The 17094-nt window shown below is 44.4% G+C and overlaps 1 protein-coding gene across 4 annotated transcripts in view; it reads left to right on the top strand.

Moving 5' to 3' along the window:
- The window catches only part of pomt1 (protein-O-mannosyltransferase 1), a 187590-nt gene extending 170496 nt beyond the window's left edge, over window positions 1-17094 (top strand). For 2 of the 4 annotated variants that reach the window (XM_083979008.1, XM_083979006.1), the window contains 12 exons: window positions 1223-1378; window positions 3259-3389; window positions 3866-3961; window positions 5065-5157; window positions 5630-5726; window positions 7518-7610; window positions 7799-7919; window positions 10666-10763; window positions 10875-10988; window positions 11981-12107; window positions 13825-14002; window positions 16803-17077. In XM_083979008.1, coding sequence (XP_083835134.1) covers window positions 1223-1378; window positions 3259-3389; window positions 3866-3961; window positions 5065-5157; window positions 5630-5726; window positions 7518-7610; window positions 7799-7919; window positions 10666-10763; window positions 10875-10988; window positions 11981-12107; window positions 13825-14002; window positions 16803-16977 — 1479 coding nt within the window. In that variant the 3' untranslated portion in view covers window positions 16978-17077. Of the gene's footprint in view, window positions 1-1222; window positions 1379-3258; window positions 3390-3865; window positions 3962-5064; window positions 5158-5629; window positions 5727-7517; window positions 7611-7798; window positions 7920-10665; window positions 10764-10874; window positions 10989-11980; window positions 12108-13824; window positions 14003-16802 lie in introns of all 4 variants that reach the window. The other 2 variants (XM_083979007.1, XM_083979009.1) reach the window with 2 other exon arrangements.

Here is a 17094-nt window from a genome sequence, read left to right as displayed (position 1 = left end):
TTTTAAATGTTACTACTTTTTTCTAGAAAATTTCTAACTTTTTTTTTTCTCTGAAATCTTTTTTTCTAGAATTTTTAAACTTTTTTTTCAAAAATTTTTGTTTTACCACTTTTTCAAAAATGTTTAAAGGTGTACAGAAAAGAAAATTGAATTTGAGCCCACTTTGGGTCATAAAATTAATGTGATAACTCATCTTTCAGACGATGTAGACCAAACTTTGTGCAAAATTCTATTTTTGAGTAAATCCGGGATGAAAGTGTGTTTTTTTTTTTTCGCATTGGATAATGCAGGCGCACGGATTATACGTCAGCCTGTACACGATTCACCAGCCACTGATATTGGATCCGTCATCCGTCATTCAAACGTCTGAGACACACACACACACACGGAGCTCGGGCTCGCCCCAAGCTTTGAATATCCCGCCCACTCGATAACGACCAATCAAATTCGTTTTCCTCACTCGGGTAAACTCGTGTTGCAGCTCGTGACAACTCGGCGTGACAAACAGGACAAACGGCCATTTCTGTACACCTTTAAGCTTTTTTTTTTAGAATTTTTTTTATTTATTTTAGAAATATTACCACTTTTTTCTAGAAAATGTTTAAATTTTTTTTCTCTGAAATCTTTTTTTCTAGAATTTTTCTTCTTTTTTTCAGAATTTTTTTGTTTTAGACATTTTACCACTTTTTCTAAAATTTAAGCTTTTTTTTTTTTAGAAATTATTTATTTATTTATTTATTTTAGAAATCTTACTACGTTTTATAGAAAATGTTTTACTTTTTTTACTTTTTTCTTTGCCATGATTTTGGTGTGGGGGAAAAAATCCATTCACGCATTATAATTAAAGGGATTGTTGCTACCATATATGGTCAATTGGAGGCGTTTCTGAATGCAAATAAGCCTAACCATAGTAGTTAGGAACAGGTGGGATTTATCATCACTGATTACTTACTAGTGTGCGTACGACCGGTGTCCGCACGTTTGATAATTATGGATTTTTTTGTACTTCGACACATTCTAAGTTTCATTCCTACGACAGAATTTAGAAGCTTTTCTACGCACGGTTGATAAATGAGGCTCCATCTGACCTGTGTGTGTGTGTGTGTGTGTGTGTGTGTGTGTGTGTGTGTGTGTGTGTGTGTGTGTGTGTGTGTGTGTGTGTGTGTGTGTGTGTGTGTGTGTGTGTGTGTGTGTGTGTGTGTGTGTGTGTGTGTGTGAGCAGGTGAGTGTGTGTGTGCAGTGTGTGTGCAGGTGTGTGTGTCTGCTGCTGCTGCCTGTCCTCCTCTACGTCTTCTGGTTCTACCTGCACCTGAGCGTCCTGAACCGCAGCGGACCTCACGACCAGCTGATGAGCCCCGCGTTCCAGGCCAGCCTGAAGGTACACACACACACACACACACACACACACACACACACACAGACCCACACACACACACACACACACTAACTGGGTTTCCGTCCATGTGTATCGAACTTAACAGATTTTGTGAAATTGCGCAAAAAGCAAATGCGATGTTTCCATTCGTTATTGTTTTGTGATTATTGGGAGAGGAGGAGTGTAGCCGTGAGATGACGTCATGAGAGAGTGTGAATGTATCCATGACAACAGTTGACACTCAGCTGACACTCATCATGGACAATTTACGTACTGTCCAGACTATAGAGCCACCTGAGTATAATGCTGCCTTCATGTGCTGTGGTACAGATGGTATTTTCCACTTGTGACCTGGTATTTACCAGTGTGTTGTGTTCATGTGCTTCTGTTGTTGTACAGAGAAAATAAAGATGGTGGACACACAGATTCAGACTTGTTACTTGGGTAAAACCATAGATATATGACACGTGCAGCATCTACGTGTATATATCTATGGGGTAAAACAATCTTGGATTGCCTAGTTCATCTCTTACAGCAAGAAGATGAATTATCAAAACTCAAACGGTAAATATTAATATTCATGGAGATTTAGCGCTGGCTATTTGGCTTTTTAAAAGCGTTTTTTTTTAACTCTACATGCAGGCATACATAAAGTGAATAGCTAACTGTTTTCTAAAGGCTTGCCTTGCTTACCATTAACGAATCTTGCGTTGCTCGCAGCCATGTTGAAAAGGTCAAAGGTTATTCTCAGCTCGGCAGCTCGGGCATCAAAAAATTCTACGAGTTGCCCAGTGGAAAATACCACATGAGAGGGTGTTCATGTGCACTTTTCAAGTCGTCTTTTGGTATTTACCATAATTACCATAGCACATGAAGGCACCATAAGCCGCACCAGCTAAATTTGAAAAGAAAATACTCTCACACTAGGGGTGTACCCAAACCTGAATACCTGTTCTGAAGTCCAGGAACAGGCCTAATGCTGTGAGTTCCTCCTCATTATCTGGGAGGTTTTCTCTAAAGAAACAGAACCGTTTGGATCAGCAACAGCAACAGAACCAGCTGGTTCTGGTTCTCACTCCAACACAGTAGGTGGCGCTAACGCAGCTTAACGCTGGTGCAACCGCCGCCATAGAAACACAACACCAGTAGAGCACCAAACACCAACAGGCAGCGCTGAGTCACCCTGTTTCATCTGTCTAGTTCACGTTAGGGTTGCTAAGAAACAGCAACTCCCAGCATGCATTGCATCACAGTAGACAGGAAGTGCTCACCGTTCAACAACTTAGTATTGTCCTCATAGACGATAATGGGAAAAGAAGCTAGCGGCTATAAAACATGTCACAACCTCCGCGAAACAACTGGTTTCTACCAGAATCTGATCTGTTCAGTCCGGTTACGTCTGGAAAGTCTAGAAGAGCCGCACAATTAAATGATTTTATTCCCGTTCTAGTTCCAGTTAGCCCAGAGCTACAGCGGAGGTTAGCCGGCTAGCTCGCCGTAGCGCTAGCTCGCCGTAGCACTAGCTCGGCGTAGCGCTAGCTCGCCGTAGCACTAGCTCGCCGTAGCGCTAGCTCGCCGTAGCGCTAGCTCGGCGTAGCGCTAGCTCGCCGTAGCGCTAGCTCGCCGTAGCACTAGCTCGGCGTAGCACTAGCTCGGCTGAAGTCAGTGTGACCACTTCCTGTTTCTTCCTGAATACGAATACGAATGCGAATAAGACTCAGTGGATGGAAACACAACTATTGGCTGGTGTGTTGGTGTTTATTGATGTGTATTGATGTGTGTGTGTGTGTGTGTGTGTGTGTGTGTGTGTGTGTGTGTGTGTGTGTGTGTGTGTGTGTGTGTGTGTGTGTGTGTGTGTGTGTGTGTGTGTGTGTGTGTCTCAGGGCGGCCTGTCCAGCATCACTCAGGGTCAGCCGCTGGTGGTTGCCTACGGCAGCCAGGTGACACTGAGAAGCTCCGCCTCCCAGCCAATCCCCTGCTGGCTGCACTCACACAAGGCCAACTACCCAATCAGGTGCTGTAGCCCCGTCCGACCAGCAGCCAATCACAGAGCTCCCTGCCCTGACCAGCAGGCAATCACAGAGCTCCCTGCCCCGACCAGCAGCCAATCACAGAGCTCCCTGCCCTGAGTGTTTACCTGAGTGTAGCGTTGCAAAGGGGCGGAACATTTCCAGTAAATTTCCAGAAAGTTAGAAAGTTAAGCTGGGGAATTTTGGAAATATTCCAAATTGGAAACTTTCCATGAGAATTATGGGAATTTACTGGTAATTAGGGGTCATTTTTATAAATATATATATATTTGGGGGCTTTTATTGCCTTTAATTGATAGCAGACATCCATGCAAAATAATACAATTAAAAAACATTTCAACAGATGTATTTGTGAGTAGAACTTTATCAAGTTTTAATTCTTTTACTGAACAACAAAAACATGAATGTTGAGTGAAATATTCCTAAATGTATTCCCATATATTCCCGTTGATGTGTGTAGGTATGAGAGTGGGCGGGGCAGCTCCCACCAGCAGCAGGTCACGTGTTACCCCTTTAAAGACGTCAACAACTGGTGGATCATCAAAGACCCCGACAGGTAGGACACCTTGCAGCTTCAAAGCTATGCTAACTGCTAGCCTAGCAGCAATGCTAGCTGCTAGCCTAGCAGCAATGCTAACTGCTAGCCTAGCAGCAATGCTAACTGCTAGCCTAGCAGTAATGCTAACTGCTAGCCTAGCGATAGAGCAGCTAAAAGTCGCCGTAGCCTAGCGTTGTTAAAACGTCACTGTTCAGTTTAATTAATAAGATTCAGATAAAAAGTTAAAATCAGTTAAAGAATCATTTGATGTGTTTAATTTCATATGTTTCATGATGTTTCATCAAGTTAAAAAATAAGTGAGTCAAATAGCAGTACCGCCTGTCAGTGGCCGATCCGTACCCGGAACAACATCCGTTCCAGACTTCTGCGCATGCGCAGTTTTACGGCATTAGCTTCAAAGCTATGCTAACTGCTAGCCTAGCAGCAATGCTAGCTGCTAGCCTAGCAGTAGAGCAGCTAAAAGTTGCCGTAGTGTTGTTAAAACGTCACTTTATTAATTTTAAATATTTTTTCATGTGAGAAAGTCACAGTTTAGAGTCCTAATCTGTGGTCAGTTTATCCAACTGACGTCTGTTTGGAAGTTTGCTCCGAGGTTTTGGGAGAAGAGCAGAGCTAGCTGGGAGCAGCTACCGGGAGCTAGCGTTAGCTCGCTGCTCGGCTCATCTCAGAGGCAGCAGCGGCCGGCTGAGGGGATCGAACCTGTGATCGACCGGTCAGCCAGACGTCGTCATGCCGGTGGAGAAAGGAGCAGATTAATTTATGGTCTCATTGATCAGTTTGTGTAAATGAAAAGTGAAGCTTCAGGAGGATCAGCAGGATCAGTAAATAAATGTTTACATTAACTGATCGTCTACGTTACATTTAATTTAATCAGAAATAGAACAGAGGGGAATTCGTTGCGACGTGCTTGTGTTTTTCCTCATAGAACGTCTCTGTTTTCATCCATATCCGCGGTGTCGCCGTAAACATAAAGAAGGGGGGAAGTCTGTCTGTCTGCCCCGATGCATGCTGGGAGGACAGGCCTCGGTCTCACTGTGTGTGTGTGTGTGTGTGTGTGTGTGTGTGTGTGTGTGTGTGTGTGTGTGTGTGTGTGTGTGTAGACAGAAGCTGGTGGTGGCCAGTCCTCCTCGTCCTGTCCGTCACGGTGACGTCATCCAGCTGGTTCACGGGATGACGTCACGCTTCCTCAACAGGTAACAACGGCTGTGGTGGTGAAAAGAATCCATTATTGATCATTATGAGTCGGTTATTAAAGGGATACGCCAACTTTTCTTTTTCGTGTCTTGCCTCACTCCCGAGTCCATGACCAGCAGATAGACACCATCCTTTCCACTGTGCTGCAGTAACCATGGAGATAGAGCCGTATCACCGTAATTAGGTTAGCTAAGCTAATTAGCGACTTTAGGTGGAGGCAGGCTAACACTACCTATACACTTCCAGTGTTTGAGCTAAGCTAATTACGGCGATACGGCTCTATCTCCCTTGTTACTGCACGCACAGTCGAAAGGATGGTGTCTATCTGCTGGTCATGGACTCGGGAGTGAGGCAAGACATGAAAAAGAAAAGTTGGCGTATCCCTTTAAATTTACCAAAATGACACAATCTCAGTCTCTGTCTGATCAAGTGTGTGTGTCACTGATCGGTTGTTTGTTGCCGGGGTTTCAGCCATGATGTCGCTGCTCCCATGAGTCCTCACGCACAGGAAGTGTCCGGTTACATCGACTTCAACGTTTCCATGGCGGCGCAGAACCTGTGGAGGGTGGTGAGTGACCCCTGACCTTTGACCTCTGACCTTCACAGGACCGGCTCAGGCTAAGAGCTGAGTGTCCAAAGTCCTCTCCAGACAAGAAGTTGAGTCTCTGTTAAAGGAGGATTCTGGTCATTTTCTAAGTAACGCTCTACAGAAAAGACCTGAGAACAATGTGTTCAGCCAAGACCTAGCTCTCCTGCTGCTAGCTGCTAGCAGCAGGAGAGCTAGGTCCAGGCTGCACACATCGTTCTCAGGTCTTTTCCTCTGGTCGGACTCAGGGACTTGGAGCTGTGGAGCGTTACTGAGAAAATTAGCAGAATTCTCCTTTAACTTAATTATAATTAGCTGTGAGGCGGTTCAGCAGCAGCCAATCAGAACAGAGGATCCCCAAAGAACAACATGTAACTGTGGTTCATCCCAGACTCTATAATGTAACGGTGCGTTCACACCGGACGCGAGTTAAATCTTCGCCTCGCTCTCCTCGCTCCAGTTTCCCCGCTGGAATATTTGTTTTTACTCGCGGCATTCACGCGAATATTTCGCTTGAGTTCAATATTTTGAACTCGAGCGAACGGGCAAATTTTGCGTTTTCGCTTCATTCACACTGCGCCATTCGCGTCATTCAGCCGCCGGCACAAATTCGCATCAATTCGCGTCTGTACATTGACTTTGTATGTAATCTTATCACGCGAAAAATTCACCTCGCGCCCGGTGTGAACACAACGTAACTCAGCCTATAGACCGAATCTCCTTGTTGTTCACATTCTACTTCCGGGTAGAAAACCAGCTGTAATGTGAATGAGATCAATAGTAACCAACGAGAGTTTAGCTACTGTATCATATTTTTCACGCCCTATCACCGTTTAGACAAATCTGAAATGATTGAAGAAACATTACTATTTCTGTGTGTGTGTTTTGTGTTGCTATGTGTTGTATTTATTCAGTTTGGTGGTTCTCTTCTAAGCTAACGGCGGCAGCTAAGCTAACGGTGGTAGCTAAGCTAACGGCGGTAGCTAAGCTAACGGCGGTAGCTAAGCTAACAGCAGCAGCTAAGCTAACAGCAGCAGCTAAGCTAACAGCGGTAGCTAAGCTAACAGCAGGACGTCAGCTGTTAAAACCCTCCCGTTGTGGGACACGACATGAAACTACTCCAGTTAGCTCAGTCATGTTGGAACTCAGATATCCGCTGGAGAAAATATTGTTTCATGGAGCGTTTATTGAGTCACTGAGTTATTAAAGTTAAACAGGTAGCTAACCGTTAGCCCGGCTAATCTATGATAACCATGACTCATTACAAAAACGTGCACACGTAAATAGTAATGTTTGTCCAATCATTGGTTTTATAAACTTTACAAACATCAGATTAGTCTAAACGGTGATATAGTGACATGAAAAATTAGATAAATATAGAGAAACTCTCGTCCGTCACTATTGTTCTCATGCTGGTTTTCTACCAGGAAGTAGTTGTTAACAACAAGGAGATTCGTCCTATAGTTGTTATACTGTCAGGATGTCGTTGCTAGGAGACTGCTGCTAGATGCAACGATGACACGTCTTCTCTTTTCTGTATTGTAAAGTTTTCAGCTGAAAGTACTCTGAGTTTAATCACCGTCCTGGTTTGTTCATTTCTGCCTTGTTTTTAGTCTGTTTCTAAGTTTCTGTGCTGGATAATGAATCATTCTCTTTTTTGTGTGTGTGTGTGTGTGTGTGTGTGTGTGTGTGTGTGTGTGTGTGTGTGTGTGTGTGTGTGTGTGTGTGTGTGTGTGTGTGTGTGTGTGTGTGTGTGTGTGTGTGTGTGTGTAGGAGGTGTCCAACAGGGAGGCGGAGTCAGACGTGTGGAAGACGATCCTGTCTGAGGTCCGATTGGTCCACGTCAACACGTCGGCCGTCCTCAAGGTGCTGACAGGAAGTGACATCACAGCAGGACAAAGCTGAGCTGGGCCTCGGTCCTAATAAGGGCGTAGTAACCTGTGTGTGTGTGTGTGTGTGTGTGTGTGTGTGTGTGTGTGTGTGTGTGTGTGTGTGTGTGTGTGTGTGTGTGTGTGTGTGTGTGTGTGTGTGTGTGTGTGTGTGTGTGCGTGCAGCTGAGCGGGGGGTCTCTCCCTGACTGGGGCTTCAGGCAGCTGGAGGTCGTAGCAGAGAAGCTGTTCAGAGGTCACAGCAGCAGCTTGACCTGGACGGTGGAGGAGCATCGCTACGGCACCAGTACGACCAAACACGCTTTATAAGCCCCGCCCCCCATGACCACTCAGCTTCCTGTATGATGTCACCTGGCCCCGCCCCCTCATTTCATTTATTTCATTTAATTTCATCTCCGTTAGCTTTGGCTAAGGCCATCATCACTATTCTTCCTGAGTCGACCTTCACAGATGAACTGTCCATTGCAGTAGATAATTACAGAAACACATCACACCATATTACATATCACTGGACCTTATTCCTTTCCACAGTGTAGCAGCTATTAACCATAGTAGTGAAATAATCAGATGTTCAGAAACATCCGTTCCTCATAATGACATTAACTTACAGAAACAGAACCAATTCACAAGCAGACTGAAGATATTTCTAGTAAATCAGACAAACACTAACTGATTGTACCAAATAGCTTCAGCTAGATAGAGGCTGTTTGTTATGTTCTTGGATAATATGTCCTGTCCCCATATCTCCATGGCAACTATACATTACCGTGCTTTTCATCTAGTTTGTTTCCACTGTGGGTAAGGTGAGTTTACCCTCCGTAGCATCGTCATATCTGGTTGTGTAACAGTGTTCATCCCAACTGAAGGACAATCGTTTGTATAGAAGCCTTGGCAGTTTGGTCCCAGACAGTCTTCTACTAACAGCTGCTACTGAGGCAGTAAATCAACTTTTTCATCAAAAGGATTAATTTAAAAAAAATAATGCATCCACAGAATGTCTAGAGGGGAGCAGAATAAAAGTATTAATTTTACTGAATTTTTAAAAAATAGTATATAAATAATTGTTTAATAAATTTTGGCGGGTCCGAAATATATAAATATTTACATCTGGTAACGTTGGCAACGTCGGCATGGAATGATCTCTATGGCAACAGCATTACAACTTTAGCTACTGCTGCAACTGGCGACCAGTAAAACTGAAGGTTGGAGCGAGAGCAGCGACACCTACTGGCCAGGAGGAATTAAACTTGGAGCTATCACCTTTAAAGCAATACTTACCTTTCTGGAACTTTTGCACATTTCTTTGTCTAAGTTAAAATGCTATTAATAATCTGATGATACATTAAAATGTAAGAGAAACCCAACAGGGTTAAAAACTCATCATTTTTTCATTCTCATATAATTCTGAGAAAAGTCTGACCAATAATATTATTCGGTCCGATTAATAAGATTTGACGAGCGACCGAACCTACTTAATATGTAATCACTTTGCGCACCCCTCTCCTCCTCTCCCCCCTCCCGACCAGGAAGAACGCTTATTGACACAGAGCAGTAGCAGGACACAGAGAGCAGAGGAGACTAGAGTCACAACACACTAGAAAGAAGGTTTTTGGAAATAAATAGTTTTTTAAAAGACCAATAACTGCAGCCGCAGCTGGTCGTGGAGTTTCATGTCTGATATTGTAACATTGATAGTGATCAGCCCCGAGTGATACGTAAACACAGGAAGTCACATGTGTCTATAAAGCATCCAGTGCTAACGGCTAGGGGGCTAGGCTACTGTTAGCTCTGTGCTAACGGCTAGGCTACTGTTAGCTCTGTGCTAACGGCTAGGCTACTGTTAGCTCTGTGCTAACGGCTAGAGGGCTAGGCTACTGTTAGCTCTGTGCTAACGGCTAGAGGGCTAGGCTACTGTTAGCTCTGTGCTAACGGCTAGGCTACTGTTAGCTCTGTGCTAACGGCTAGGCTACTGTTAGCTCTGTGCTAACGGCTAGGCTACTGTTAGCTCTGTGAGTTCTCAGCGGTCCGGACCCGGTGGAACTCCGGACCGGCGCGGCTCGACTCGGCTCGGTCTGGGTTTATTTTGGCCCTGAACCAGCGCATCAGGTGGCGCTGGTCCGGCCGCCAGCCCGGCTCGTTGAGAACTGTAATCTGTAACAATCACTTCCCCTGCGTCTCCAGTAGCAGTAGGCTAACAACAGTTTATTATAAAACTCATCAGTCATCATCACTGAGTCCGTTTATACGGTTTAAAACTCCGGTGTTGTGTTTGTTTGTGTTGTTCCCGTTTCACTCGCGTTCCTGTTCTGTTTACCGTTGCCATGCCAACGCATGCAGCAGGGAGGGAGGGGGCTCGTGGAGCTGCAGCAGGAGGTAGAGGTGGGTGGGACTTGTGAGGGAGGTGGAGCTGTTGATTTTCAAATGTTTGTGCTGTGCTGAGTGAAATGCCAGATCGGTAAGTATTGCTTTAATATCAGACTTTTTTATTGTCGCGGAAGTTTTCGTTCTGCCGCTGGAGAAACTCCTGGTTGTCCCTTTAAATTATTTTCATCATGCTAAATATGACTGTTAGTAGTGTAAATATTTAACGTTATCATAAGAAAATATAAATATCTCACTTTCATCTACCTACAGATTGTACAAATCCACACACACGATCGTAGATTCATTCATTGTAATTTTTCAAGATAGCGTGAACGGTGGGTTTCAAAGAGGGTGTCAGAATAATTATGAGACATAGTGCTACAAAAGAAACACAAAATAAAACATTCAAATTGATTGTTAGTTAGTCTACGCTCCATCAAAACACAAAAAGCCACTGAATGCAATGTAAAAATGCCGGGCGCTGCCCCTAAATTACCCAGGATGCATCAGTCATTCTCATTTGCATAAAAAAGCTGCTCTGGTCTATGGGGGGTCTGGGTACGCCTGACCTCTGACCTCTGACATCACTGTTAGTGACCTGTGTGTGTGTGTGTGTGTGTGTGTGTGTGTGTGTGTGTGTGTGTGTGTGTGTGTGTGTGTGTGTGCAGGTCAGGAGCAGAAGGAGCGGGAGGCGGAGCTTCATTCTCCAACTCACATCGACGTCGACAGGAAGATTTCCTTCTGGGCCAAGTTCCTGGAGCTGCAGGTCAGTGAACGCATCACGGCATCGTCACGGCAACTGTTGCTGTTACTGTTGCTGTTGTCGCCGTGGCAACAGAGTGATGATGATGCCTGTGATGTGATGTCATCACCACAGTGGAAGATGCTGACGGTGAAACAGGAAGACTCTGAGCACAAGTACAGCTCCGCCCCCCTGGAGTGGATCACCATGGAAACCAACATCGCATACTGGCTGCACTCGTCCACCAATGTAACGCACACACACACACACACACACACACACACACACACACACACACACAGACACACACACAAGCCGCGTTTCCACTACATGGTACCGGCTCGACTCGGCTCTGGTACCAGGTTCTATTCTAGAGAGCGTTTCCATAGTACCGCCTTTAGAGTAGCCGGTTGTCATAGCGACCGGCGGCGCTTAACAAAATAAAACTAAACTATAAACAGGATTTTCCCCGTGGTTATGCTACATTTTTACCTTAATTAAAAAGCTCCGGAGTAATTTGATAGTTAACTACATGACTTGTGACTTGTTACAAGTGAGAGCGGAGGCTCCTTCACCTGGCCTCTCACGGCTGAAAACCAACCTGGCAACATCCGTTACCTGGCAACATCCGTTACCTGGCCGCAGCCCCCGGTGTCCCAGCTCTCCTCTCCTCTCCTCTCCTCTCCTCTCCTCTCCTCTCCTCTCTGCTGCACCGCCACACAAACCAGCTCCGTAACTGTCTGTAAGCCTTTGTTTTTGACAGTTAAGACTACACATCGTAACATCGTAACATCCTATGTGTTATATAAAGTTATCCACCGCTCCATATTGATTTTTCACCGGCTTCGTTGTCAACAAACCCACATGGCCAGACGGGGAGGGGCGGTCGCATAGTTGCATAGTTTGTTCATTTTAAAACATTTATTTATTGAAATGTGGTGATATCTGATAACCCGCGGCCACCGGTGACAGCTCTCTGACCAATCAGCAGTCCGCAATGTTTACACGTCACATTTTAGTACCGCTTCAGCCGTTTTGGAACCGCGGCCGAGCAGGTACTAAAACAATAGTACCGGGTACCAGATTCCAGGTACTTCTACGTAGTGGAAACGCAAAAAGGTCGAGTCGAGTCGAGCCGAGTCGAGCCGGTACCATGTAGTGGAAACGCGGCTACACACACACACACACAGCTGTTTTTATGCGGTATCAGACAGTAACGTGTTGCCGTGGCGACGTCCCAGGCTCAGGTCCAGCTGATCGGGAACCCGGCGGCGTGGGGCGTGGCCAGCTTCAGCCTGCTGGCCTATCAGCTGCTGGCGGCCGTCTACCTGCTGAGGAGGAGGCGGGGCTTCACAGACCTGCCTGAAGGTAATCAATCAATCAATCAATCAATCAATCAATTTGTTTATTTCGGGCATGTCAATTTAAATCATCATCATCACACTTCATCTTAGTTCAAATAATACAACACACATGGCCGAAAGGGAAAGCGGGAGAAGCTAAAGCTGATCTAGTCCCGCCCCCATTACCCACAGAATAAAATCTTATCATAATCTTTTTCTTGTGTTTTTTGCTTTTTTACATTTTGATATAGCATTCTTTTACTTATGACATTTTGACATAACATGTTACAGCAGTAGGTAGTACACAGAGCTGCGTCATTAACCCTTTAGAGAAGCTGCTGTTTATACTGCAAAAACTCTACATCTTTTCAAGAATATTTGTCTCATTTCTAGTCCAAACTAAACTCTTTTCACTTAAATAAGACTCATCACCTAAAAATCAACTTGTTTTTAGATCATTTTCACTTGTTTCAAACTAATTTTCACTTGAAATAAGTAGAAAAATCTGCCAGTGAAAGCAAGTTTTTTGTGTTTGTAATAAGAAAGAAAAACTTGCTCCACTATCAGATTTTTCTACTTAAATCGTTGTCCTGATGCAAAAAAACGTGACTAAAATTGATGCAGGAAAACCGGAAATATCTGTGGTCCATGACTGGAATCCTTAGAGACACTGAACTCACATACTGTAAACCTCAGATAGCCCAACTCTGAAACATCCCAGAAAGACATTACTATCCCATCACAGAGAGAAACTAACACTTTGTCCTTGTTGTGTTGATTTCTTTACTAAAATAACCGGTGGAGCAGAGCAGTGGTGATGTCCAGAATATCTCTGACCGGTTATTCTAGTAAAGAAATCATCACAACAAGGACAAAGTGTTAGTTTCTCTCTGTGATGGGATAGTAATGTCTTTCTGGGATGTTTCTACTGTTTCTACTCTACACTATATGAGTTCAGTGGTGTCTCTAAGGATTCAGTCATGTACCAGAGATATCTGATTGTTTTCTGACTGTTTGTTGTGGTTGAAAGAATTGCCCCCATGGGTTAGCATTGTGGCTATCCCTATAGCGCCGGGTAGCCATGGTAACTCCGGTTTGCCTGCATCAATTTTAGTCGCATTTTTTGCATCAGGACAATGATTTAGGGGTCAAAAATGTAATCCAACAACTCCACAACGCTCTGGTGGACAAGTTGTGAGCTGCACATTCACCACGCTATGAGATAATAACACAACGTTACCACACAGAGTTGTTGTAGAGGGAAATACAGAGACTGATGATGAAAAACTGTCCCTGAAGGCAACACGCATCAGTGGTTTTGCATGAATTTCCCTCTAAAACAACTCTGTGTGGTAACGTTGTGTTATTATCTCATAGCGTGGTGAATGTGCAGCTCACAACTTGTCCACCAGAGCGTTGTGGAGTTGTTGGATTGTGTATTTGATGAGTTTGATGAGGGAAACCAAGAAATCCCATAATGAGCCTCCGTAGCGTAGCTCTGAGCAGCTCACGGCTCTGCTCCGCCGTTCTAAAAACAGCTTGCACCGACAATTAAAGGTAACGAACCTACTGCTATGACTATAGGGATTATGGTGATGGGGGAATTTGACTAAAGGTTGAACTATCCCTTAGCACTAATTCTAAGTAACTGTGTGTGTGTGTGTGTGTGTGTGTGTGTGTGTGTGTGTGTGTGTGTGTGTGTGTGTGTGTGTGTGTGTGTGTGTGTGTGTGTGTGTGTGTAGCGGCCTGGGCTCGGTTTGTGTGTGTAGGGTGTGTGTGTGTAGGTGGCTGGCTGGTCAACCTGCTTCCCTTCCTGCTGATGGAGAAGACTCTGTTCCTGTACCACTACCTGCCGGCGCTCTGCGTGCTGCAGCCGCTCGGCCCCGCGCTGCTGGAGCACACACACACACACCTGCTCAGGTAGGCACACACACACACACACACAGGGGCGGAGTGGCCATCGGGAGGACCGGGAGATTTCCCGGTCGGCCGGCGGCCAATAAACCCAAGTGAGCCGGCCCGCAAGCTGCCCTGCGTGGCCGTGTGGTGCTCATGAGTTAAAAGTAACTATAATCTCAAGTCCCCATGATAATCTCCAAGCTCTACCTCTACTCCCAAATGAAAGTCCACCCATTATTTGTACCCCTTCATGTCTCTCTACCTCTCACTCATGGTTGCGATAGTGAATCAGACTCTCATCAATCCAGCCTACTAAATGATTTTTGTTGAGCCTCCTATCTTTATCTAATTATTTTACTTCAATGTTACAGAACTTTCATGACCACAAAATATAAAATAACCAGCAATTTAATTTGTTTGTTTGTTCTTAAAGTAATGTAGAATGGTGCAAAGCCTCATGGGAAATGGGAAATGCGTTAGCATATCACTGTGAAAGTTATCATTAAACTAGCGGCTGCGGCTAAAAACAGATCGACTCACGGAAGCCAACCAGCAAACCTGATCAGTCCTGCCCGTGTGTTACGTTATCTATAAGTTATATTAATTTAACAAGACAACACAGTCCGTGCTTTACTGTAAGTGGGCCAGTGCGCGTCGGTACGCGGACCGCGGTACCGTTACGAGCCGGAACCTCTCACATCACAGCAGCAGCTGCTCTGTCTTCTCCATGGGCACCGAAGCATGTTGGTGAGTAGGACAAGACCCGAAACCGTGGCGTTTGCAGCGCGCTGTCAGTAAAATCAATTTGCAGACTAGTTGAGAAGGGGAAATAAAGGAGTAAACATGACTGGATGTAATGTTGTGGTCAGCAGTGTTAAGTAGGCTAAATCTGCTTGGGAGGCACTAATTGTTTGTTGTTTTGTTGTTATTTCTGTAGCCTAATTTCTTTCTTTTTTTTTTTTTTAGCTAGATAAAAGTAACAATGTGTTAAAATCATGGATGTATTGGTTAAAATGCACCAGAATATGGGAAATGGTGTAGCCTTTACAAAAAAATTTCTGGGGGAGGACCCCCAGACCCCCAATTAAGTTGTTTCACCCACATTTTTTTTTTTTTTTTAGCTTCTGGCACACATATATTTTGCCTTATGGAATGACACATCTCTGTTTGAGCGGTGATGCGGTACAGAAATATGTAAATGGTGTGTGTGTGTGTGTGTGTGTGTGTGTGTGTGTGGGGGGGGGGGGGTCGGTTTGGGCCGATGGTGGGCCGGTGCTGTCAGAATTTTCCCGGTAGATTTTGGTGCCCCACTCCGCCCCTGCACACACACACACAGTGATGTCATCCTCTTTATTGTATTTTTATTTAAGGAGGACAGTGCACATTAATGAACATAATAAATGTGAAGGTGCCAGAGTTTCAGACTGTCGTCCTCCTGTCCAGGTGGTAAAAACCTTTACATGCTCATACACTCACTCAGTTAATTACAATTATTTTATATTTATACACACCCATTGTTTTTATTTCTGACTTCTTTGAGTGTTGCTATAAAATGCCACTTGTATTGCTTCTTTTTTTGTTTTGATTTATCTTCTGAATGTGTGTATATTTCTTGGGGAGGAGCTTCTTATAAGCCCATAGAGGGTTTTTTAACCTCTCCCGCACTCACTATTCTTGTTTTGTAATTGTCTTTTATTATGGTGCAAATAAATAAATACTAAATACTAAAATGAAACAACAGAATTCATATAGACGGGAAAAACACAAGAAACACAGAAAGCCGGTCGGTACACAAATTGGAACGTATCTAAACAGATAATAAAACTAGAAAATTTCCTCTGGGGAAATTTTGAAAGGGCCACGGGGCTACTGCCGGTTTTGCCATCTCTGTCAACATGGGAATCAAACCCACGATCTTAAGGTCAAGACAGAGCTGATCAGACAGACACATGATTATCTTTCTATTTCTATTTCATAGCTGTAGGGATCAGTGCCCGGTGCGATGGCCCGTGGCCCTAACTACAAAGAGAGACAGTTAACTCAGTGCAATGTCCCTGATCCTTAAACCTTTAAATAAAATAAATAAATAAATAAATAACTCGACACACAAGAGACAAAAAAAACAGGAAGTGTAGTGCAGTTTAGTAAATGTAGGTGAGACGAACTGTTTACGACGGATAAGATGGATGAAGGTGCAACAATGCAAAGACCAGGACAGGGTTTCTAGTTGGAGTTGTGCTAAGATGGAATGAGAAACACAAACAAGAACCAACAACACACGACTAGCGATGTCACGATTACAAATGTTCTTGGCACAATTATTGTCAGAGAAATAATCACAGTGTTACGATTATCACGATTATTCTGCATTAATTAATTAATTTCACAACACTATGAATGTGTCAAATCAAATATAGTTTAAATATAATTACATTACTCACTGTTTACACAAAATATTTCAAATATCTAATAATATATGACCAATTATTATTAACCCCCCAGAGGAAGTGTTTGACATATTCAGGTCATGAATTGTCGTCTATACCAAATGTTTACGTTATTTTAATCGTTTTTTGTTTTATTTTATTGTAGTTTTTTAATACAAATGACACACTAACATTTAAATTCCTACTAATTCAATGTTACGTTAGTTAAACGGACCAGTATCTTTACCATTAAATAATTGTGGCGTTTAATACCACGATTAATTGTGAAAACAAGTAATGGTGACATCCCTACATACGATGTAATAAAGTGCTCTGTCAGTGTGATGATGTCATGGTGATGTCATGGTGATGTCGTCCTCCCTCTGTCTCTGCAGCAGCGCCGGCCAGCGGCGAGCGGCGTGTGTGTGTGCGTGCGGCGTGCTGCTGTCCGTCTTCCTGTCCTACAGAACCTTCAGCCCCGTGACCTACGGCCGCCCCGAGCTGTCGGCCAATCAGCTGCAGGCGCTGCGCTGGAGGGACAGCTGGGACATCCTGTACCGCCGCCGCTAGAGGCCCCGAGCTGTCGGCCAATCAGCTACAGGCGCTGCGCTGGAGGGACAGCTGGGACATCCTGTACCGCCGCCGCTAGAGGCCCCGAGGCCCTCGGCCAATCAGCTGCAGGCGCTG

Source organism: Trachurus trachurus, assembly GCF_905171665.1.
Source record: "Trachurus trachurus genome assembly, chromosome: 9".
Classification (NCBI taxonomy): Eukaryota; Metazoa; Chordata; class Actinopteri; order Carangiformes; family Carangidae; genus Trachurus; species Trachurus trachurus.
The sequence above is the reverse complement of the archived record's forward strand: the minus strand, read 5'-3'. Positions and strand labels throughout refer to the sequence as shown.